At 40.9% G+C, this 22,823-nt stretch overlaps 1 protein-coding gene across 6 annotated transcripts in view; it reads right to left on the reverse strand.

Moving 5' to 3' along the window:
• CLASP1 (cytoplasmic linker associated protein 1) overlaps positions 1–22,823 on the reverse strand; it is a 310,910-nt gene that overhangs the window by 94,179 nt on the left and 193,908 nt on the right. For 3 of the 6 annotated variants that reach the window (XM_050751937.1, XM_050751938.1, XM_050751941.1), the window contains exons 14-20: positions 22,731–22,801; positions 16,498–16,557; positions 15,620–15,697; positions 13,649–13,816; positions 13,067–13,116; positions 12,130–12,300; positions 10,252–10,299 (exon numbers count right to left, since the gene is read on the reverse strand). In XM_050751937.1, the coding sequence (XP_050607894.1) occupies positions 10,252–10,299; positions 12,130–12,300; positions 13,067–13,116; positions 13,649–13,816; positions 15,620–15,697; positions 16,498–16,557; positions 22,731–22,801 (646 nt within the window). Of the gene's footprint in view, positions 1–9,741; positions 9,766–10,251; positions 10,300–12,129; positions 12,301–13,066; positions 13,117–13,648; positions 13,817–15,619; positions 15,698–16,497; positions 16,558–22,730; positions 22,802–22,823 lie in introns of all 6 variants that reach the window. The other 3 variants (XM_050751940.1, XM_050751939.1, XM_050751936.1) reach the window with 2 other exon arrangements.

Here is a 22,823-nt window from a genome sequence, read left to right on the forward strand (position 1 = left end):
GGAGTGCAGTGGTATGTGATCTTGGCTTACTGCAACCTCTGCCTCCTGGGATCAAGCGATTCTCCTGCCTCAGCCTCCCCAGTAGCTGGGATCACAGGCACGTGCCACCACACCTGGCTAATTTTTGTATTTTTAGTACAGACAGGATCTGACCATGTTGGCTAGGCTGGTCTTCAATTCCTGACCTCAAGTGATCCACCCGCCCTGGCCTCCTAAAGTTCTGGGATTATGGGCGGGAGCCACTGCACCTGCCTGTGATGAGCTTTTTTTTAAAGGACATCCTGCTAATTGGCAGGACAAGTAAATTCACCTTTTCCTAAGCCCTTTGCTCTCTTCCATATGTACGTGCAGACACAATAATACCTGTTGAAATGCTGACTGGCATTATGCGAAAGTCTGGGTTAAGGGGAAAAGCTTTATAACACTGGTCTTCTCATTCATTATATCTTCTATGTTTAACTTTTTCGATGTCTTTTGGTAAAGTTTGATCATTTTTTCAAAGTTCTTACTCAATTTTTATAGACTTGTTTAAAGTTGCTTTATTTTTATATTTTATTAAATTATATTGTCTGTTCTTGGCAGGTAAGAATGGAATCGTTATATTTTGATCCTAACACACTAGGATTCTGCTAAACTTTTATTAATTCTACTAATTTGTATACAGATTTGGGGTTATCTAAATAGAATAAAACCCACAAATAACTCATCAGCTTATTCCCCTGAAATAATTCACTTTTACTTCTTTGCCTTTATTGTGGTATCTCGGTCATGTAATACAATGCAAAATAGAAGCAGTGAGGGTAAGCACTGTTGACTCAAACAAGATTTTTTAAAAGAATTTCTGAAATTTCACAGAAAGTGTATCTGTCAACAGGTTAAGAAAATTTGGCCTTGTGCAGTGGTTCACACCTGTAATCCCAGCACTTCGGGAGGTTGAGGGGACTGGATCACCTGAGGTCAGGAGTGTGAGACCTGCCTGGCCAATGTGGAGAAACCCCGTTTCTACTAAAAATGCAAAAATTAGCCAGGCGTGGTGGCGCGCGCCTGTAATCCCAGCTACTCCGAAGGCTGAGGCAGGAGAATCTCTTGAACCCAGGGCGGAGGTTGCAGTCAGCTGAGATTGTGCCACTGTACTCCAGCCTGGGCAAAAGAGCAAAAAACTGTCTGAAAAAGAAAAGAAAAAAAAGAAAATTCATTTCTGTGCCTAGTTGCCAAGAATTTTTATCACAAACGTTTGAATTTTTTGATGTTTTGATCTTTTGAGATAAGAGGGTTTTTCTCCTGAATCTGAACTACATTAATAAATTTTTAAGTATTAGGCCAGGCGCAGCAGCTCACGCCTGTAATTCCAGCACTTTGGGAGGCTGAGGTGGGCAGATCCCTTGAGGACAAGAGTTTGAGACCAGCCTGGCCAACATGGCGAAACCCCATCTGTACTAAAAATACAAAAAATCAGTCGGGCATGGTGGTGCAGGCCTCTAATGCCAGCTACTTTGAAGGCTGAGGCACAAGAATTGCTTGAACCTGGGAGGCAAAGGTTGCAGTGAGCCAAAATCGTGCCACTGCACTCTAGCCTAGGCAACAAAGTGAGACTCTGTCTCAAAAAGAAAAGAAGAAAACTTAAACTTGGGCTGAACCTACATGGTCATGACATATACACTCACATACACAATGTTTGTATGTACTCTGGTCATACGAGCTGCATAAAACCAGTGAGGGAAGTACTCCCTCTTTTCCTTTGCTCTGAGTTTACGTAAGCTTGGAATTACCTGCTTTTATTATGTTTTTTTGCATCTCCACTGATAAACTGACAATGCAATTATCCAATGTTTGATACTTGCGTGTGGAACCATCTGAGCATGGCAGGAATTTAGAGTATCTTTTCCATTTTTATTGTTTATTTTGGCAGGGCGGGAATAGGGCAACGAATTTAACTACTGATTCAAATTGTTTAATGAGCAGTCTTAAAACCACTCACATGGCTCATTTCTTTGAAGAAAACAGTTTTGGGTTTTCTTGAAATTTGTGCAATTTGTTTTTGAATTGAATTTATCTGATTACCTTAATTTTTAAAAATTATTATTATGTTTTCTTTGAGACAGAGTCTAGTTCTGCTGCCTAGGCTAGTGATCACAGCTCACTGATGCCTCACTTCCCAGGTTCAAGCTGTCCTCCCACCTTAGCCTTCTAGTAGCTGGGAGCAGCTGGGACTACAGGTGCATGTCACCACGACAAACTAATTTATGAATTTTCTGTGGAGACGGGGGTCTCACTATGTTGCCCAGGCTGGTCTCAAACTGGCCTCAAGCAATCCTCTCACCTTGACTTCCCGAAGTGCTGGGATTATAGGCATGAGCCATTGTACCTGGCTTCCTATTACCTTTAAAACTCTACTGATCCACATTTATGCCTAATTTATTATTCTTAACAGTTAATTTGTACCTTTTCTGTATTTCGTCATTTTTCAAAAGTTTGCCTACTTTATCAGTATTTTCAAAAACTGAAATTTTGCTGGTTGCAGTGGCTCACATCTGTAAGCACAGCACTTTGGGAGGCTGAGGCAGGTGGATTACTTGAGGCCAGGAGTTCGAGACCAGCCTGGGCAACATGGAGAGCCCTACCTCAGCCTCCCAAAGTGCTGAGATTACAGGCGTGAGCCACTGTGCCTGGCTTTCATGTCTTTCACCAATTATGAAAAATTCCCAACCATCATCTCTTCAAATATTGTCTGTGCCCCATTCTCCCTCTTCTTCTTAAACTCCCATTAGACATGTTAAATTTCTTTACTATCTTGCATGTAACTTAACAACTTTGTCATATTTTCTAACTCTGTACTATAGTCTGGATAATTTCTTCCTAACTTTCTTAATTCATGAGTTCTCTCTTCAGTTACACTGATTCTACTGCTCAATTTACCCATGCAGTTTTTTATTTTTATTTTTTTCAGACAGAGTCGTGCTCTGTTGTCCTGACTGTAGTACAGCGGTTATGATCATGGCTCACTACAGCCTCAACCTTCTGTGCTCAAGGGATCCCCCTGCCCCAGCCTCACAAGTATCTGGGGCTACAGGTGTGCACCACAATGCCTGGTTAACTGTAAAAAAATTTTTTTTGGTAGACATGGGGTCTCATTATATTGGCCAGGCTCAAGCAATCCTCCTGCCTCGGCCTCCAAAATTCCTAAGATTACAGGTGTGAGTCACTGTGCCCGACCAGTTTATTTTAAAAATTTATTATATTTTCATTTCTAGAAGTTCCATTTGTTCTTTTTCAAAATCTGCTTGGTCATTCTTGACAGCCTCTTACTCCCTTTCTAAAATTTCACTTTATTTCTTTAACTGTTAAGACAATGAAATGATTACTCTTCTTGGAAATTTATGGAAATTCTTTAAGATCTAGATTAAAGCTGAATTACTCCAAAGAAGATCTCTGATTTTGTTTGTGTCCTGTGGACAGAAGTAATCTACAGTCAACTTAAAATGATTTATCTATTTGGGTTTTTCAGACTACAAAGGTAATGTAAATTCTGACCAGAATCCTGCATCAAGATTTTGGTTGTGCATTCTCGAGGGAGATTACTTTCCCCCTCTAACCAGTACCAGAGTTAAGATGGGCAAATTTCTCCGTTGCTCTTTTCAGTTTAGTAGAGTTAACTTTTTGTTCACCAATGACGATGCAGGTCTTAAGTGGGCTTGGGCTTTCTGTCCTTTCTGTTCTGCACAATCATCACATCAAATGCCCAAGGAGTTTAGGGTGACGGCCAGCATTAGCCCTGACACACCAAGGCTCCTGTCACGCTTAGGTTTGAAGCTATGTGGATTCACTGTTTTTACTCTAGAACAGTAATATATTCTCAATTGGGAGGATTATTCTGGCTACTAAGTTGTATATATCCTTAAAAAATACAAGTTTCTTATTTCTTTTAAACACTTATTTTACATTTTGTAACAGATCCTTAAGTCCTTAAGGGTACATTCTGTTTTTATTCTTTTTCTCTGCTGCCTCTTACTCATAATGGATATAACTCAGCATATGAACTCTTACTTCGCTGATTTCCATCTGCAGGAAACCCGAGGAATTAGATTTGACAGCCGCTTCCGCTACAGAAGTTTAATGTTTGTTCCTGGCAAGCACCCTTGGGGGCTATAAACACAAACTACTTTAGTTCATTAGCTTGGAGTCTTCCAAAGACCACAAGTGAAGTAAATTTAAAACCACAACTTGTGTGAGTAGACAGCTTAGTTACAAATTATGAAAAAAGATTAGGGGTTTTTTTCCCCCCTCTGTCTAAGGCAAAGTCAAGACAGACATCATATCAATTTGAAGATAAAGAGGAGTTTTTGTGTTGTTTTGTTTTTCTCACTTGTCCGTCTTGTCATGGATATATAGCCCCTTGTCAATGCTTAATGCCAACTCTCAATCTTCACCTTGGGTCAACTCAAGGTCTTGTGATCTGTGTGTCTAGCTATTCACATCAATAACTGAGCCCTCGGGGACAGCCTTAAAAATCACTTCAAGCTTGTCACTCCAGTCTGTGAACCTCTTGGTTTTGAACATTTCCTTACTTTTTTGGGAACACAGCTATGCAGCTTAAAGGGTCTCTGTTGTGTAAAACTCAGATATATATTTATTTTATAGGAAGAGGTGTCTTTTGTTTCATTTTGTTTTGTTTTCAGTCTATTGATTTGGTAATATTACTATGAGTACCTGTGTACGTTTTTAAAAGATGATATAAAATGCTCTGTGGTAATTAGGGGAAAAAAGTTTCAATAAATGAAACAAGCAGGCTGGGCGCAGTGGCTCACGCCTGCAATTCCAGCACTTTGGGAGGCCAAGAAGGGAGGGTCACTTGATTCCAGGAGTTCGAGACCAGCCTGGGCAACATGGTGAAATCCTATCTCTACAAAAAAACACAAAAAATTAGCAAGGCATGGTGTTGCACACCTGTAGTCCCAGCAACTTGGAAGGCTGAGGTGGGAGGATCACTTGAGGCTGGGAAGTCGAGGCTGCAGTGAGCCATGATCATGACATTGTACTCTAACTTAGGTGACAGAGTGACACCCTATCTCAAAATACAGATAAATAAATAAAAATAAAGCAACAAACAGTAAAAATATACTTCAGTTCTGTATTATGATCTATTAAGTAACAGAGACAAGCAGATAGATGTGAAGGAAGAAAAAAAGTCAGCACAAGTAACAGAAAAAAAAAAAAGAGGTAAAGAACTGTATGGCAAAAAGAATTTTGGAGGGAGGGATGAACAAGATACACAACAATAAACAAACCTAACCAGAGCAAAGCCAGACTCAGAGGAAAACAAAGACTTGTAAGAGGAGCGCAAAGCCTTCGACTTTCTTTTTCTTTTTTTTTTAATCAGTGTTGACCAGGTTGGCCTCGAACGTGTAGCCTCGCCTCCTCGAGTCCCAGGGCAACCCGCCTGAGCCACAGCAGCTCCCAAAGCCTTCAACTTTCATGGAATAAAGAAAGATCACTCATCTCATGACTTTTAAATACTGCTCCTAAGGATTCTTTTTCACTCACATTGCCATTCCTTCTAGAAAAGACTCCAAACCAGGAGAAATTCAGCCTGTGTACCAAGTGTAGTTTGTGGGCCTGGTTTCCCTATTTCCTTGTTAGGCAAATGAAAAACCACTAAATAGCCTCATGTCACCAGGGTTTTTCTGTTCCCTGCATGTTTCAAATGTTTCAGCAAATTCCCAGATTACAGATTATAAAATTAAAAGGTCTTCAAAGTAAGTCTCCATTCTCATCACACTGGGACGTGTTGGCATACCTACCTGTTGCACATTTCACTGCTTGGGGGCATAATTAAACCAGCCTTTACTCATACACTGACATCTTTCATAGAACCAAAACCGAGGAACTCGATCATTTCTAAATTCGCTACCTATGACTATTCTCCCCAAAAGAATAATTTCCTGCCAGGCATGGTGGCTTACACCTGTAATCCCAGCACTTTGGGAGGTTGAGGTAGGAGGATGACTTGAGCCCAGGAGTTTAAGACCAGACTAGGCAACATAGGGAGACCCCATCTGTACAAAAGAATTAAAAAATTAGCCAGGCAGGTATGGTGGTGCATGCCTGCAGTCCCAGCTCCCCACCTCTGACGGGCAGGGTAGGGAGCTGAGGCAGGAGGATCACTTGAGCCTGGCAGGTCAAGGGTGCAGTGAACTGTGATAGCACCACTGCACTCCAGAGCCTGGGTGACAGATGAGACCCTGCCTTAAAAAAAAAAAAATTCCTTCATATTTTAAAAATTTAAAAGAGGCTTAACACCCTTTTACTTCAATATATAGACATGCGTACTTTTCCCATTGTATAAAAAGATCAATTACCTAAAATTTACAGTTCTTGGATAATTTTTTACATTTTATTTCCCTGTAAAACTGTACTAAAATCTAAGTTCTTTTTCCTGAAGACAAGGCTATATGGTTTTTATTGTGTAATCTTAATTAAAAACACCGAAAGTTAAGTTGATAAGGCTTTTGACAACATTTTAATAAACATGATTATTCCCCAAAACAAACAATGGTTGTCAGTCCCACAGGCCATTCCAAGCACTGTAACTTTTCATTTAAAGTTACTTATTTGGGGAAAAATATGAATGCTTTTCCTAAGCATAATAGCTTTTTTAAAAAGTATGAGAATGCATTCATTTACCATATGACAATCTAATCATAAACTTCCTCATGTGCAACATAAAAGACATTATGTTTCCCTCATCAAAATCTCCAAAATTACTGAACATAATATACTGAAGACAATAACCTAAAAATAAACTTTCATCCAGAAGTTGAGTTTTTTGTTCTTTACAAAAAGTATTTTTCTAATTAGCCGTGTTAGGATTCCTTGATGTAGACAATGAATAGCTCCTAAGGAACATATATTTTTCTCAATTACTATAGTAATAAAATTGCCAATAAACTCAAATGTACTGCCTAAATTTCTTTCTTTTTTTTGAGACGGAGTCTTGCTCTGTTGCCCAGGCTGGAATGCGGTGGCATGATCTCCACTCACTGCAACTTCTGCCTCCTGAGTTCAAGCAATTCTCCTGTTTCAGCCTTTTGTTTTGTTTTGTTTTGAGACAGAGTCTGGCTCTGTCTTCCAGGCTGGAGTGCAGTGGCACGATCCCGTCTCACTGCAAGGCCCGCCTCCAGGGTTCACGTCATTCTCCTGCCTCAGCCTCCCTAGTAGCTGGGACTACAGGCGCCCACCACCATGCCCAGCTTATTTTTTGTATTTTTAGTAGAGACGGGGTTTCACCGTGTTAGTCAGCATGGTCTCGATCTCCTGACCTTGTGATCCACCCGCCTCGGCCTCCCAAAGTGCTGGGATTACAGGCATGAGCCACTGTGCCTGGCCTGTTTCAGCCTTTTGAGTAGCTGGGACTAGAGGCGCATGCCACCACATCTGCTTATTTTTGTATTCTTAGTAGAGACCGGGTTTCACCATGTTGGTCAAGCTGGTCTCGAACTCCTGACCTCAGGTGATCCACCTGCTTGGCCTCCCAAACTGCTGGGATTACAGGGGTGAGCCACTGCACCCACACTGTAAGTTTTTAATTTAGAGCATACAACTGTTTTAAAATCATTTAGTCTCATAAGCTAGATTATGAAATATTTAAGAGACTTATTAATAAATTTTTAAAAGGCCCATAATGGTTCCAAAAATGCAGGTGGAAAACTCATATTGAAAAGGCACCAAGTGACATTTCCTGCAGACTTTACCTAAAAAACCACTGTGGCGTTTCTAAACAGAACAGGCTCTCTCAGTCTCACTGCTGAAACCAACAGAACAATGACAACCTAGAAGTGTTCAGACTCACGGGTCTCTCTAGGCCTTGACTAGCCAGGTGTTGGCACAGCCTGTGCAGCCCCAGTACACAAACACTGACACTCTCTGTGCTTCTCCAGCAAGGGTCTCTATTGTTGGAGTCTGAGCTCTCTAGAAAAGCAATTTCTCCCAGCAGAAGGAAAACCAGAGAGTTAGTTTCCTGTACAATAACTGAGGCGGCAATTCTGACCTTACTCAGGACTGTGGAACTGATGGGGAAAAAAAAAAAAAGGTTAAAAACTTCTAGGGCTGGGTGGAACAACAGGCTGATTTCAATTCTGTTACATAGGCATGGAAATCAGGACATTCTGGAAAAACATATAATTTCCCATGTAGTGTCTTTGCTTTCCATTTCATCTACATTATTCTCTTCCACTCTCCTACTCCCCTCCCAGCAAGGCTGAGAAAACACTCAGGACTGTTTCTTTGGGGAGGAGACACATAAAATTACCCATATCAGCTTAAGAAATGAAGAAAATTATCAACCAGCTTTTCAATCACACCAGCCTCTGCCTTCTGCTGTCAGACATGACGTGCTCATCAGCACAGAGGTTTCTTGTCTTTATTTAATTCTGGAAATTTTTTGTTTTACAAAATTGTCCAACCCTAAGAACCACCAATGAGGCTGAGTAGAAATTCAGATTCTCTGGTTCCTTCCAAACTTAATCAGCATCTTCAGGGGGAAGGAGCTAAGAGTATTTATTTTAGTAAGTATCCAAGTAATTCTCACGATGTGATACATTTAAGAAAGACTGATCTTGGGACCATGTTCACCTTTAAAAAAAAAAAAATCCATTCCTCTCTTTCCTTTATGAGTCCTTAGAAAGTAACACATGGATTAAAGGAACTGAGCTGCACACATCAAGCTAAACCCAGCCAACTTTGCCTGCTAGCCCTTTGGGGCGACTAAATAATATACGAAAATGAACTAGCTCTGCCTAATTGTTAAGTAATTATCCTGAAGGTTGGTGGGTCTAAGCCTCTATTTAGGCAGAGACTGTTCCTCTAAATTTCAATTACTTAAAAGCATTATCACGCGTTCTATCTAGCAAAGGAATAATATTGTCTTACATGCACTTATCAAAAACCTGCAGAGACTAAAAAAACTATGTCTAAAATTCTAAAGGTAATGCAAAAATAGGAAGAGCTTCTTGAGAATGGCATAAAAAAGAAAATAAAGTGGATTTGGATATGCCTATTTCTTTCAGCATTGTTATATCCTTGGTGTGTAATACAAAACACGGCACATGGAAGGCATTTAATACATGGTTGATGAGGGGATGAATGAGAGTAAATAAATGAATGGGGCGTGTGTCCATGAGACAAATAAAAAATAGCATCATGTAAGTCAGTAGTACCTTTAGAGGAGAGAAAAAAAATTTTTTTTTTAAATTTCTTTAAATTACCTGTTAGAAAACGTTTACCAGCCTTTAGTCTGAATAATTGACATTGAAATTTACTTTCAAAACAGGAAAGGCAAATCCTGAGAGGCCCACAAAAGCACAAAAGGAAAGAAAAGGAAACAAAAGCTAAGGTAGTGCTTCAGGAGTAATAAAACCCAAGACAGGCAGTCCATGAGGACAGCAGCACACAGTGTGACATCGACGCTCCTCCCCAGAGTGTGGACTCAGCATGAAAAACCACGCACAGCATACTTTAGTGCTAAAATTCACAAGAACAAAGACTGAACAAGAAAGGGAAGGAGAACTTAGGTAGAGGTAGGGCAAAAACCCAATGGAGACAGAATGAAAAGAGAGGAGGAGGGACAGCGTGCAACATCTCATGCAGGGGCCTTGGTGAGGACAAGTGGGTACTGGGCAACACTCGGTGAGAACAGAGGACCAGAGAAAGTGAGACACACCTCAATCACAGAAACAAACCGCTTACCCTCCGCTTTAGTGGTAGTACCATCTTTAAGCAAATTAAAAAACAAGGGAAGGGATAACAGGGAACAGTTAGTAACATTCAAAAAATTAAAAAGCCAAATGTTATTAGCTACTAAAAAAGCAAAAGTACAATTTAAAACAAAATTAAAAGGGAAACAAGTTCAACAGCAAAGCAGAGTCTGAAGCAAGTAAGTGTGCCTTGTATTGAAATTAGCTTGACATAGCATAATGGTTTTTTTGCCTTTGGAAAAAAAAACATAGAAGGGCAACCCAGGGTAGTGCCACAGTTGAAAGAAAGATTGTTTTTTGTTTTAGCCAACTCTAATCCTCTTAAGAGTTCCTTTTTCTTGGAAGAAAGTACCAGCAGAACAGGGCAGAGAGGAGGAACTAGAAGATAAAATACTGAAGAGTTACCCAAAGGGCAGAGCCAAGTAAGAAGCTCAGAGAAGCTTGCTCTAGCAATGCCTATCCCAACTACACGTCCAGCAGCGAAAGCTGTCGAGCATGGTACCTGAGTCCAGGCCTATGTACTCCATGTCTTCCCTCATGTGTCTGGACTCTAGAAGTTTGGAAAAGGATCATCAGCTTTAATGCTACACTTTTGCAAAGATGTCATGTGTCAACCTAAGTAGCAACTGTAACAAATTCTCACTAGGATTGTGTTATATTTCAATTTTTTGGTGTTTTCGTTTGGGGACAAAATAAGGGAAATTGAGGTAGAATTCTCAGGAAACAGAGAATTTGAATACTCCAGTCTCGTTCTTTGAAGAGGTTAATACTTGACTGAAAACTTACCATCAGTGCTTCTGAAGGGTCAGTTCCATATTATCATACCAAAAGATGTGAGGGCTTTTACTAGCACTGGGGGAAGTCTATACCAGTCATATTCAAACACTCCAAATACAGACAGAAAAACAAAAACACTGAGTATTTTAATGGCTGATTTTTACTCACTTTTTCCAGCAATGGAACAAACACTAATTACAAATACTAAAGGTGGATCTAATATACTAAAGCATAGGTAAGTACTGAAAAACTAAACTAAAATTAACAGAACTAATTCAGCGTAGGAGGGAAGAGTTGTTACTTCTCCTTTCTTTTCTCAATGGTTACATAACATAATGTTGGAATACTTAAAACCATTTAAAAAAGAGAGTTCTTAATGACATTGTTTCTTCTCAATTGTCATGTGTGTATGAGGTATTTCCATAAAAACAAGACTGACTGAGCAGATGTTCCAGAACACATATCTTTCAAATTAATAATGTTCCTATCACAATCACACTGTCTTCCACCTTACAGGACAATAGTTTATAAAGAATCTTTATATAATTTTGTTTTGCCTCATATATGAGTTAGGTGGCTATTATTACAAGTAATCTGCAGGTATGGAAAACAGACTTACAGATTCCACGGCCTGCTCCAGGTCACAGAGCTAATAAATGGCAGACCCTAAAATCTTCTCTGAATGCTATTTGTTCACTGTACTTCCAACGTTGAAAACGTTTTCTGAACATTAGTTTTAGAACTGACTCCGGAATTTGTTTGAAAGTTACATGAGTAACTCCACCACAATATTTCAGGAAGTTTAAATTTTGTTCATTTCCGTAAAATCTAAACTAGAACCAATCCAGCTAAATCCTTAGATTCTGACTTTGGATGAATTGGCTCTTACAAAAACAAAACGAAACAAACAATTAGCCTGACACATAGTACGTGTTAAGCATTTGCTGAAAAATATGAGTAGCTGATTTGTCACTATGTGAGATAGTAAAAATTTTGAAAGTAATTTTTTAAAAACATTTTTGGGCAATCCTCAGAAGGCATGCTCCTCCCAACGTGATACATGGAAGGACAACACTCGTTTGCACAGACAGGATTATGCTGATTCATGAGCTCATCACATTCCTTCAGATTCTTCCTGCCATTCCCCACAACCCAATCCAATGATCCCTGCCAGCTCTGGTTATATTCTCAAATTGAGAAATACCTAACTACACTACCTTTGGTGAATTCCTCACTGAACCTGCTGGCTCTGCTCCCACCAGAGTCAGAGGTGGAAAAAACTTAGCTTTGACAATATGGGAGGTGGCTGGGCTTGCCACGGAGGAGGAGGAAGAGTTGAGGAAAGGGTGTGCTCAGTGCCACCCACCCTCCGAGCACGCATGTACTGTGTACTTACTCATCACTAAAACGGATGATGCACCAAAGAAAGGGACACTCAACAAGGGTAGCTGGCTGATCAGCAGCAAGCGCACAAAGCTACTTAAACAGTAGCCCTGCAACAGTGAGACTTGCCTCAATCATGGGTTTTTGTATTTTGCTAAGAGGTAAGAGTCATCTCTCGCAGAGCAGTGCAGGAGGGAAAGGGTGACAGTGGTGTGGTTACCTAAGGATGCGTATGACCCTGGAGGCAAAGCCGCTGCAGAGCTGAAAGGCGTCGTGCCCGCAGATGAGGAGACTTTGGATTTGGCACTGGCTGCTGCATTCACATCAATATCACTTCGAGATCGCTGGAGGGACCCAGTCGTTGACACAGATTTGGTACTAACTGTAGAAGCTTTAGTGATAAAGGAGGAAATATGAATAAGGACTACATAGAATTTTGAAAATACACTGCTAAAGTTTGATGTTGTTTTGCTTTCCTGAAAACAAATACCACGTTTTAACAAATGTTGGAGCATAAAAAACTGACCAACAGTTTTTCCTGGTCCCAGAAGAGAGTTCAGGCAATGCTGAAGGAAACTAAAAGTGACCTCAACTGTAATGTATCAATTACATTTGTTTTCTTGTTATCGAAGACTATAAACCCCAAGGAAACGGACCATGTTTCTGCTTGCTATGAAGAAGTGAGATAAGGAAAAAATGCTCACGTCTATGGAGTCTCCTCATGAAATGACGTAACTGCGCCACGCCCTCTTACCTAGACACCCTCCTCCTTCTGGAACACGCCACTCTCCCACCACCAACCACCACCACACTGCTGCTGCTGCTCAAAATGCCACCAAGATGTCTTCACTGTCTCATCAAAGGATCAGAGACAGGAGGTGCAGTTTGTGGCAGTGTCAACATGCAGGGGAGGTGGGGAGAAAAGGTCACAGAGCTTCATTCCTAAGTCACCCCGTCAATGTTGTCCTCAGCAGTGAGTGGCCCTGACAAAGCGGAGCTCTGCCGGAGAGTCAGAGCAGGGCACAGCAGGCTATGTTCAAGCCTAAGAAGGAACTGAGAGCAGGCTGCCGGCCTCCCGTGCCTGGGCAGCCTCTCGCAGCTGCACGTACAGACCACCAGAGCCGAGCACAGGCCTTCTCCGCGGCTGTCAGTCTCACCTCTAGATGTGGTACTTCCAGTAGGACTTCTTTTGGCAGACAGCGGACGACTAAAAGTAAAGATGTATACTATTTATTACACGTACTTTATCCGAATTAATACAAATACAAACTACAACAGGAAATTATTACGATGAAGAATTATTTCAAACACAGAGAGTGAAATAGTCACTACAGACAGAAATCAAACACAGAGCAGAGATGACAATATATTAATTCATGGAGTTTGAACGCCCTCCATTTCCAAACTTGTCTCCAGGTTCACACTTACATCCTCTGAGAAGACTCTCTGAAGCACTGGTGTATATAGTTCACACTACTCCATAATTCACTTATGTTACTCTAAAACTGTATTCTAGGACTGCCATATAAATTTAACTGAAAAATAGTATGGTAGAGACCAAAGCAACCTATTTCTTACCACTCCGTGGTGGTATCTTACTTTGCACCAGGATCTACCTGAAGTAAGGGGGTGTTGTAACAAGCACACATGTAAAAACATAGCTAGAATTTGTGTTCTCATGCGACAAACTTTGAAACACAAATTCTCACGAGAATGCTAAGCAAAGATGAATCCCTTACTTTAGACTCTCTTGAGAGCTGGAAGACGAGCGGTCTGACTGAGGCAGAGACACTATGCTGTCTGAGTTCTTCAGGTGGGACTGCAGGGCTTTCTGGTAGGAGGACTCCAAGGTGTGGTATAAGTGCTCGGCTTCTCTGCTGAAGTGACTGTGGAAACCCCAGTAACATCTAGAGGAAACACACAAAATCCTGTTCTAATCCAAGGATCCACACAGGTCTTTCGCTGAACTCTGGAGTACACCACAGAGGATTTTCAAGGACTGGAAGCCTCAGTTTAGCTGCTAATAGTAGCAGGAGGAGAGGGTGAACAAAGGGGACCTGGTACGAATCCCGGCCTCACAACTTTACTGTCTTTTAGACAATGGGCAAGTCACTTACCCTCTCTCAACGTCAGCCTCATTTATAACATGGGAATTAAAGAGTCTAACTTGCAAAACTGGGGAATCTTAGGGAAGGTGCAGCTAAACATCTAGGACTATACCTAGAACACAGGACAGGCTCATTAAAATGGCAGCTATTATAAATTCACATCTCTTGATATAAAGTATTTAAAATTGCCTTAGGTAACATGTGCAAAAGAAAAATTTTAAATTTTAAAATGTTCTGAGCTACTTGAAATCGGTATCACATTATGACTAAAAGACCAAGAAAAAAAAAGACCAAGAAAAAAATGGGCCGGGGATGGGAAGGGTCCAATACAAGGATAAAAACAGCATAAACAGATCATTAACAAATCCATTCCTAACAGTTTTCAGCAATGACTAATTATGTCACTTATTTTGGTAGAAACCAGCCAAGAAAAAATTGGCACGAACACTTCATAGTTATAATAAGCTCAGAAACAAGTGAAATATAATTTAACTGTGAAGGCAGTCAAAGATCAACAAGTACTAGATCAGGATGCATCACTGCAGCTAAGCAAAACCATAATGATGCAGATTAGATTTTAGCATGTATCAATTAGGAGAGTTGGTCAACTATGAGAGTAAATTCAAAAAAAAACCACAGATGCAACATTGGCAGCAGTTATCGATGCACTGCCCAAGAGAGAATGTCTTAATATCAAACTTCTGGTATTTACAGTCACAGTAGCAAAAATTATTTCCAAGGCCAGACGCAGAGGCTCACACCTGTAATCCTAGCACTTTGGGAGGCCAAAGCGGGCAGATCATGAGGTCAGGAGATTGAGATCATCCTGGCTAACATGGTGAAACCATGACTCTACTAAAAATACAAAAACTTAGCCAGGCGTGGTGGCGGGCACCTGTAGTCCCAGCTACTGGGGAGGCTGAGGTAGGAGAATGGCGAGAACCCAGGAGGCAGAGCTTGCAGTGAGCCGAGATTGTGTCACTGCACTCCAGCCTGGGTGACAAAGTGAGACTCCATCTCAAAAAAAAAAAAAATTTCCAAGGAGGTAACAAATACAGAGGCCATGCCCACATGATTGGAGGAAACAGTCCTAATGGCAAAAGTACCTCATTTGTGAGACAGAAACAGCAAGTTATCACTGTGATAATCCCAGGCATTAGGTCAATTCAGCTCCCCTTAATATGATTCACACCAAGGAATCACAGATGCTTGCAAAGAAGTGACTGCAGGAAGAGAATTCCCTGTGGCCACGATTTTTCATGGTAAATCATTAAAGCAGCTTTGGATTACAATATGGCTTAATGAATAAATGAATACATTGAGCATGTATACAAGTGCCTTCCAGAGCTATGTGATAATTTGTGATGAATGTAAAAATGAGCATTCTTTTGTCTCCCTCAGTCCTGTTTATTCACAAGGTTGAGTGATGTTATTTAAAAAAGACAGAAATATTCCAAAATGGCCTATTGGGGGTCATGTTTAAAATTCATGGTTAACAAATATGTTCAAGTAACTTAACAAGTTTTTAATAAGGCAATCCATATAATTCATGTGAAATACAGAAGAAGTTAATTTAAAAAGTGGGGTACAATAAAAACTTACTTTCTGGCTTCTATTCTTGCTTCGGAATCAGCATCATGTATTCCCTTCTTTATTGTTTCAGCTAATACTGATATGTGTCTAGATATTTAGAAAAGAAAGCAGTAACAATCATAAATGTATGGTTTAATGCGGATGAAACCAGGTGGGAGAAATAACTTCCAAATAGCAACATGGAGCTGGGAGTCTCTGTGCCAAGGCTGGTCAATTCCCAGGTGGCTGGGCAAAGCAGAGCACTCCTACAATCCTTTAATTTTCAGCCCTGCCCCAACACCCTAGCTCCACTCCAACCCACCCATACCTAAAGACTTTCATAACTCTATTCTCTTGTGGGATTTTTTTAAAAAACAAAAGCTGATTTTTCAAAATTTGCACTTACAGCTCAATCTTTTATGAACCCCAAAAACAAAATCTTGTGTTTTTCATATCAGAACTAGTTTCTAAGGAAATTATGAGATAATGACCTTAATATTGAATAGGCTGTCTACATCAAATACAGAGGGAGAAAAAGAAAACTTTCAAATGAATGAAATTCCTTGAAGGACCTAACAGCTACAACTCGTCTACTAACAGCAACTTTAAACAGTTACCTCATGGGAACTGAAGGGGATGTCAAGCAGCAGGGCCAGAGTCAGTAAGAGTTTCTACTGGCTCTGCAGCTGTCAGAATGCACACGGACATAGTAGTATTTCAACCAATGAAATTCACTAAAAGTGTCTGCGAATATTATGTGACCAACATCAGTAAAACAACAGACGTAGTCATGAAAACAAACGCATATATTCCTCCATTCTTACAGAAAGCCAGCTGGACCACTCACCAAAGCATTCACTCTCAAGATTCAATTCAGAGGGAAAAATGGTTTCAAATCAGATGCTCACCGTTCTAGTGAATGTGTCTGCCATTCTTGTAAAAGCAAATCTAAAAATTCAAAACAGCGCCTAAAAAGTATTAAGAAATACACAACTTATTAATATATATTTTAGTGAAAATGAAACAGCATTTTTCTTAAGTGACCCAATACTGCTTTTTATAATTAGTAAATTTCTTCTGATTTCTGTGATTAGAAAAACAGAACATAAAGAATGAATCAGAACTGACTAAAAACCAAAGCAAATGAAAGTAATGAAACAACTACTGGTACCACAGGGACACAGGGCCAGGATCCAAGCATTTCTCTCCAATCAGAAGCTTGCACTTCATGGCAACATCACTAAAAGGACTTACCACTGTCATTCGTTTTTACACTATCCTAAGTAATATGTTAATAGAAAATGTACGCATGCACAGAAGATCAAGAAACACGACAGAATCAGGTCTTTGCATTAATTTCAGAAAATGCTTTGCACAAAAAAAGTTAAAAGTACCTTGAAAAACTAAGTGCTCCCTATATTTTCATGCTAAGAAGGCCCTAAGTAGTGCTTACAATGGATTTTCTCCAACTACTGTGCTTTCCTCTGACCAACCTTTCAGCATTCTTCTTTAAGCCTTTTCACTTTTATGATTTTTCTTGGTCTGATTTGTGTACAAAAACAATTGAGATTACATCACCACTTCAGGTTCTACCTCTACAAAATTTTCTTTTTCTGGCTGGGCAGAGGCTCATGCCTGTAATCCCAGCACTTTGGGAGGCCAAGATAGGCGGATCACTTGAGGTCAGGAGTTCAAGACCAGCCTGGCCAACATGGTGAACCCCGTCTCTACTAAAAATACAAAAATTAGCCGGACATGGTGGCGGGCACCTGTAATCCCAGCTACTTGGGAGGCTGAGACAGGAGAATCACTTGAACCTGGGAGGCAGAGGTTGCAGTGAGCCGAGATCGTGTCATTGCACTCCAGCCTGGGCGACAGAGCAAAACTCTGTCAAATAAACAAACAAACAAATAAATAAAATTTTCTTTTTCCTAAGTCTAGCATTTCTATTTTTGTATGAATAAATCTTAATAGTCCTAGGAACCCATTCAAGAACACACAAATCAGAAGTAAAATCTTTCTCTAAAGAAATGACCAGTCTTTCTTTCCTACAATCTTCCCAATTCACAACTTATAATCCATACACAATCATTCAATACATCAAGGCTGGGAGCAGCAGCTCATGCCTGTAATCCCAGCACTTTGGGAGGGCAAGACAGGAGGATCACCTGAAGTCAGGCGTTTGAGATCAGCCTAGGCAACAAAGTGAGACATCTCTCTACAAAAAAAAATTTTTTTTTTTAATTAGTTGGGCCAGGTGCGGTGGCTCACGCTTGTAATCCCAGCACTTTGGGAGGCCGAGATGGGCGGATCATGAGGTCAGGAGATCAAGACCAACCTGGCTGACACAGTGAAACCCCGTCTCTACTAAAAATACAAAAAATTAGCCGGGCATAGTGGCGGGCGCCTGTAGTCTCAGCTACTCGGGAGACTGAGGCAGGAGAATGGCGTGAACCTGGGAGGCGGAGCTTGCAGTGAGCCGAGATCGCGCCACTGCACTCCAGCCTGGGTGACAGAGCGAGACTCTGCCTCAAAAAAAAAAAAAAAAATTTAGTTGGGCACGGCGGCATGCGCTAATAAAGTCCTAGCTATTTAGGAAGCTGAGGTGGGTGGATTGCTTGGGCCCAGAAGTTTGAGACTGTAGTGAACTATGATTGCACCACTGCATTCCAGTTTAGGCAACCAAGTCAGACCCTGTTTCAAAAATAAATAAATAAAAATAATTATTTACTAACCCTTTACCGTGTGTCAGATGCTGGAGATCCAATGATAACCAAGACACAGCCCAGAGAACAAAAGAGACAGTCACATTGCTAGACTGTTTGGGGCTCCAGCAGCTCACAGGAGAGCCCTGCAGCTTGGTCCTAGGGCTGGCAGTGGTGGGGCCAGAGGGGTAAGCAAGTCTTTTCAAAGGAAAAGACACCAACTACACACACACCCATTCCTCACCATCACCTTCCCTATTCCTGCCCCAATCTAGACCATGTTTATTCTACTTTCACCTTTTTGCCTGTGGCATTTCCCAGTCTGGGTTTTTCTTGGCTCTTTACTGCACTTATTCCTACTCATCTTTCAAAATGTGGCTCATTTTTAACCCACCTATGAAGCTTCTTGGGAAAACATCAGCAAGCTTTAATCACTGCTGTATCTGAACTCCTAATTCCACAATATATATGATAACGTCAGAGTGTGTGTAATCCATTTGTTACCAATTCTACACAGCCAAGCTAAGTACAGGCTGCATATGTAACAGAAGGTGCACTGCTTTGCTTACACTGCACTCTTAAGCTCCCTCTCCCTTTCTGAGGGCAGAGGGCAGAGGGACTGGGCAAGATGGTCCCTATTACTTCTCTCAGCATTAAGACATACAGTTCTGACTGACACCCACTGGCTAAATACAGAAACAACAATCTGAGTGTGTGGTTCAGAAATTGGTGAGGGTGGAGGCATTTCTATTGTCACAATGACTGTGGGGTGCTACTCATATTTAGTGTCAAAGGCCAGAAATGCTAAATGTTATGAAGTGAATTTTATCTCCCTGCCCCACCAAATTAATATGTTGAAGTCCTTACTCTCAATGTGACGGTTATTTGGAGATGGAACCTTTGGGAAGTGATGAGGTTTAGATGAGGCATGATAATGGGGCCCTCATTATGAGATTAGTGTCCTTATAAGACGAGATAACAGGTAGCTTGCTCTCTCCTCCCTCCCACCCTGCTCTCCCTCTCTCCCATGTGAGGACACAGGAGAATACTGGTCTACAGGCCAGGATGAGAGTCCTCACCAGAATCTGACCTTGCTGGCACGCTGATTTTGAACTTCCAGCCTCTAGGCCAGGGGTGTCCAATCTTTTGGCTCCTCTGGGCCACCGTGAAAGAAGAAGAATTGACTTGGGCCACAAATAAAATACACTAACACTAATGATAGCAGATGAGCTTTAAAAAAATCTCATAATGTTTTAAGAAAGTTTACGAATTTGTGTTGGGCATTCAAAGTTGTCCTGGGCTGCATGGTTGGACAAGCTTGCTCTAGACTGTGAGAAATAAATCTGTTGTTCATGCCATCCAGTCTGTAGTATTTTGTAATGGCAGCCCAAGATGATGAATCCCCTAAACATCCTGCAACTTTCCACAACAAAGATCTGTGTCATCTTATTGGAGAAATTTTGCCTTACACAAGGAAAAACACATTCTGAATTTCTCTTGGAAACCTAACATTAGCAAAATGAAAACAGCAGCAAGATGAAAATAACAGCCACAGCTGCAACAAATTAAGCTTTCACTAAATGTTTTACCTAATGACTGAATCCTCCAAATCTTATAGAGGAGTACCCTTATACCTAACGAGTCAGACGAGTAAGTGGGAGAGGAATGTTTCAACTGATGCTCGTCAGGTTCTGAAGTTCACAATCATCCCTCTGGTGTGCTGACTTTACATTCTCATCTCTAGGGGGAGCTGAAGCTGCTCCACTCTAACCCCAGGAGAAGCTGAACCCTAGGTCAAGGGTAGATTGCATTCGCTGGGGGTACACACTTAAGTCACACAGTATGGAGTTACATTTTTTCAGTGGAAGGTATACATTTCTTTTTTCATGATTTTAGATAGCTGGATTATTCCTCTTTTCTCTTTTTGTCTTTCATGTAGCTATTAATGAGATGGATCTAAAACCAACTACTCGGTATATATCGCAAAAAAATGCAGTCAGTATGTTGAAGAGATATCTGAACTCTCATGATTATTGCAAGACTATTCACAAGAGCCAAGATAGGGAATCAACCTAAGTATCCATCAACAGATGAGGAGATAAAGATAATGCAGCATACATACACAACAGAATCTATTCAGTCTTAACAACAACAACAAAATAAAGCCTGTCATTTAAGACAACACAGATAAACTTGGAAAATATTATCTTAAAAGAAATAAGCCAGGCATACAAAGACAAGTACTGCATGATCTCACTTATGTGGGGAGGAATCCAAAAAGGTCGACTCAGGCTTGGTGCAATGGCTCACACCTGCAATCCCAGCACTTTGGAGGTTGAGGCCAGCCTGGGCAACATGGTGAGACCTTATCTCTATAAAAAATTTAAAAATTAGCTGGGGGCGTGATGGCACACACCTATGGTCTCAGCTATTTGGGAGACTGAGGCGGGAGGATCACTTGAGCCCAGAAATTAGAGATTGCAGTGAGCCATGAGTGTGCCACTGCACTCTAGCCTGGGTGACAGAGTGAGGCACCACCTCTAAAGCAAATAAAGTTGGACTTACAGAAGCAGAAAGTAGAATGGTGGTTCCTAGAGGCTGGGGGTTGGGAGACGGGGAGATGTAAAGTATGCAAAATGTCAGGCAGATATGAGTAAGTTCAAGAGATCGATTGTACTTCATAGTGATGGTGACTATAGTTAGTAACAACATATTATATACTTTAAAACTGCTGAGAGTAGATTTCAAGTGTTCTCACCACAAAAAAGTAAGTATGTGATGTGATACACGTTAAAGAGCTTGATTTAACCATTCCAAAATGTATACACATTATCAACACAGCATGTTGTACACCATAAGTCTTCACAATTTTTACTTGCCAATTAAAAAAATAAAGGTTGGGCATGGTGGCTCACATCTATAATCCCAGCACTTTGGGAGATCAAGGAGGGAAGACTGCTTGAGCCCAGGAGTTCGAGATCATCCTTGGGCAACAGAATAAGACCCCGTCTCTAAAAACAGTAAAAAAAAAAAAAAAAAAAAAAAGATTAGTGGGCCATGGTGGGGTGTGCCTCTAGTCCCAGCTACTTGGAAGTCCAGGAGCTTGAGGTTACAGTGTGCTGCACTCCAGCCTGGGTGAAAGAAAGAAAAGAAAGAGGCCGGGCACGGTGGCTCAAGCCTGTAATCCCAGCACTTTGGGAGGCCGAGACGGGCGGATCACGAGGTCAGGAGATCGAGACCATCCTGGCTAACACGGTGAAACCCCATCTCTACTAAAAAATACAAAAACTAGCCGGGCGAGGTGGCAGGCGCCTGTAGTCCCAGCTACTCGGGAGGCTGAGGCAGGAGAATGGCGTGAACCCAGGAGGCGGAGCTTGCAGTGAGCTGAGATCCGGCCACTGCACTCCAGCCTGGACAACAGAGCCAGACTCCGTCTCAAAAAAAAAAAAAAAGAAAAGAAAAGAAAAGAAAGGAAAGCAATAAAGGAAGAAAGGCAAGAAAGGAAGGAAGGAAAGGAAAAAGGAAAGAAAAAGAAAGGGGAAGAGAACAAAAGGGAAAAGAAGAAAAGGAAAGGAAAGAAAATTTTTAAAAAGGCAGTCTGTGGCCAATTTGCTAAAAATAATAAAATAAATTTTAAAACGACAAATCCAGAGCTGCTGCATGCTTAAGAGGGTCTTGTACCCATAGAAACCCAGCAGGATCAACATGACACCCCAGGGAAAAAGGCAAACAGCTAGCAAAAGTCATCCGGGCTCTAAATCTTAGAGTGAAGGATTCTTTCACAGGTCTGAGCTAAAATAACACAGTCTTTACTCCTCACACGTAGTTTAGGGCAGCTCACCAGCACATATAAGACAGGGACTTGGGAACAAACCCCTAGCTAGTTACCCAGGTTGTATTTGCCTGCGTCTTCTGGATATATCTCCCACAACTGCACAGAACTAAGTAATAGTGAAGATTCAGAATCCCAGAAATCGCTAAACAGAAGATGCAAACAACACATACCTTTCATATATGAAACTACTGCCATTGATGTTTACGGTATTTTTTTCTTGCATGCAGTTACTGCTTTTACTCAGGGAATAGGGCAGACCAATGACAAAGGTAGGAGGATTATCACAGGAAAAAAATGTACAGGGGGTCCTCTCCCCTTCTCCTTCTGCCACTAGCCCCCAAACTCACTCTCTCTCACACAGACACACACACACACACACACACACACACACACACACACACACAGAAACATAATAGAGGTTGTCCACATTCATTTCCCAAAATATTTAGATCTTGATTCTTCAACTCAAAATCATTTATTGCAGTGATTTTAAGTAATACTAAGCATTTTAAACATGAAATTTTATCCATGGAAGGAGATTTGGAATTTGTTTTGGTTTTTAAACAATTTAAAAACAATGAGAAAACCCTTTAAAATTTACCTTCTAACAGCGACAGACTTAGAGGTACAGTTGCTTGTTATGACAGGTATTAACCTAGGGATGTGTGTGTGCTGTGAAGAACAACAAAAAACA

This window comes from Macaca thibetana, chromosome 12 (genome assembly GCF_024542745.1).
Source record: "Macaca thibetana thibetana isolate TM-01 chromosome 12, ASM2454274v1, whole genome shotgun sequence".
NCBI lineage: Eukaryota > Metazoa > Chordata > Mammalia > Primates > Cercopithecidae > Macaca > Macaca thibetana.